This window comes from Mus pahari, chromosome 1, assembly GCF_900095145.1.
Source record: "Mus pahari chromosome 1, PAHARI_EIJ_v1.1, whole genome shotgun sequence".
NCBI lineage: Eukaryota > Metazoa > Chordata > Mammalia > Rodentia > Muridae > Mus > Mus pahari.
The window spans coordinates 164186458-164188884 of NC_034590.1; the positions used below are offsets into that span (position 1 = coordinate 164186458).

Genomic DNA, 2427 nt, shown 5'->3' on the forward strand with positions numbered 1-2427 from the left:
CTCTCTCTCTCTCTCTCCTCCCTCCCACCCAGTGTTCTATCCCTTCCAAGAACTTCTGCATCCTAGACCTTCTCTGGACCATGAGAAGCCAAAGGTACATAAGTGGGAATGAGTTGTGCAGAGCACTCCCTGCTCCATCATCGTATAAAACTTACACACCTGCCTCCCTTTCTCTATAAAAAAAAAAAAAAAAAAAAAAAAAAAAAACCAACAGAATTCGAGGCGTGCACCCAAACTCTAGTCCCAGTATAGGATATGAATCACATATCTCTAGTGCTCACTCTGAGACCAAATACAAACCAAGTGCTAAATGGTATCCAGTGAAATGAGATAAATGGGACAGGTTCTTAGGGTGGGGGGAAGTAGGCAATGACGTCCTCCACTACCCAGAACCCACCGCTCTTGGTGTGACGACCACCACATTGCTCTGACAATCCCCGTACCCATTTCGGTCCAAGGGTTTGGTGTGAGTGTCTATCACTGCTGTATCACATGGACCCATGCACATCATGGATGCAAGCTTGGTAAATACAGCCCTCTGGTCCTAACGACCAGTGCAGATAGCATGAACCATCAAGTGAGTTCAGTGAGAAGGAGATCTAAGACCTCTGCTCCAGCCACGCCGGAAGGCTCTTTCTAGGGACTGTCGGCCTAGAACTCTCCCCACCTGCAGTAAGGAAAAGGTCAGCCCAAGCAAGAGGTCAACACAACCGGAGCTAGAAGTGAGACAGGGGAGATGAGTCTGGTGCCAGGATTGGTTCGTCTATCTTTGGCTTCACTAACACCCACCAGCCTCCATTCGCCTCCTTCAACGAGTTCAGTTTGACCCTTCTAAACTGAAAGGGGTCCTCTCATCTGTACACTGGATGGCACTGAAATTCTACCACTTCCGGAAGGCACCCTCCCTCCCAGCCTACCATCTGACTACCTATCCAGCAACGACTGTGGTATGGTCCTCAAGCTGCCTCCTAACCTCTGACATTACATCATTATCCACTTGCCTGACCTTATTTCCAGCAGAAAACGTCCAGGAAGGTCTATCCACATGGACAATTACCCACACCACCCTCCACCATGCATATATAAACTTCTTAGTCGCACTTAACACGCTGTGACAAGACCAGGCCTAGGTCAAGGTAGGCTTGAGATCTGTCCACTCACAAAAACAGGCATAATATGGTCGGGATTTCACAAGTCCGGCTGCGGTGCCTCGTGTGTTCTTTCAAGACTCAGCCGGTCTGAGAGGATGGGTAAGCCTCTGTGCATCACCTTAGAGTTTTAATTCTGGTTTTGTGTACTTAGCATCTCCCTCCCACTTTAAATAACTAAGTGTGCCTGGTTCGGGTGCAGAGGGGATAAACTAAAGCATGTTCAACATGAGTCTGGGAAGTGACTTCTCACTTCCTGTGTCCAAGAAGAACCCAGAGCAGGCTCCTGGAGGATTTTCCGGAAGGTTATGCCTATCTGTTTCCTGACACAGCCCCTGAGACCATCTGGGTGGGGAGGGCCCCACGGCTGCCTGTCTCTGTTGGGAGTTTGAATCAAGAGGTAAAATGCAGTCATCAGAATGATCAGGGTTGTAACTTTAGATTGCCGCCGTGGAGGAAGGGTGAGGGCAGGGGCACAATCACTTCTGGGTACCCGGGGTGGATCCAAGAGGGACCAACTTCCTGCAACAACAGCAGGGCCTCCCCTCAGGGTCGGGGGGTGGTAAGGATCGCCGCCTTCCCCGGACCGGCGAGGCAGTTCCTCGGTCACACTGGTCCCTGGACCGGCTCCAGCCGCCCGGAGGTGCCCGGGGGCCCCGCCGGAAGCGAGCAGAGTCCTGCCGGGCTGCACAGATCGGTCCCCGGTTCCCGATCGGGCAGCTCCCGCTAGCCAAGGCCATCCCCGGATGGCCGCGGGCAAGTCGCTCCTCGCCCTCTCTTCCCTACCCTCCCGGGTGTGCAGCTCGCGCGCCGGGCGCCGGGCGCCGGGCGCCGGTCAGCCGGCACAGTCCCCTCACCTTACTCGCGGCGGCTTTCTGGAGGCTGCCATTCGGCGGTGACGTGCCCCAGCCCACGTCAGGGGAGCGCAGACCAGCTGATCACCCACGGCCAGGCGCGCGCACCGGGCAGGCCACGCCTCCCCTCTGAGGCGTGCTCACGCAGAGGCTCCGCCCCATTGTAAGCCCCGCCCGTTCACCGGAGTGGGCGTGGCCGAGTGTCAGAATTCCGAAACCTTTGGGCTGTTGCTTGGAGAGGGTGGTGGTGTTCTGTGCAACCAGTTGGGAGAGGCGCCGGTCAGTCATCACTGATCTTCCTCTCCATTTAAGAGGAAGGAAAGGAGTTTTGCTAGCTAAGGAAGCTGCATGCTTCTCCGGTTTGCTCCAGCTGCTAGGTCAGCTAAAATGAGAGTCGTGGCCAGCTCTGCGAGAACCTATTTTAG

At 54.8% G+C, this 2427-nt stretch overlaps 1 protein-coding gene across 2 annotated transcripts in view; it reads right to left on the minus strand.

Annotated features, from left to right (window-relative positions):
* The window catches only part of Xpnpep1 (X-prolyl aminopeptidase 1), a 50535-nt gene extending 48395 nt beyond the window's left edge, over positions 1–2140 (minus strand). Inside the window, exon 1 of one of the 2 annotated variants that reach the window (XM_021211507.2) lies at positions 2006–2140. In XM_021211507.2, coding sequence (XP_021067166.1) covers positions 2006–2037 — 32 coding nt within the window. In that variant the 5' untranslated portion in view covers positions 2038–2140. The remainder of the gene's footprint in view (positions 1–2005) is intronic. The other variant, XM_021211530.2, reaches the window with a different exon arrangement.
* Between the last annotated feature and the right edge of the window lie 287 nt (positions 2141–2427).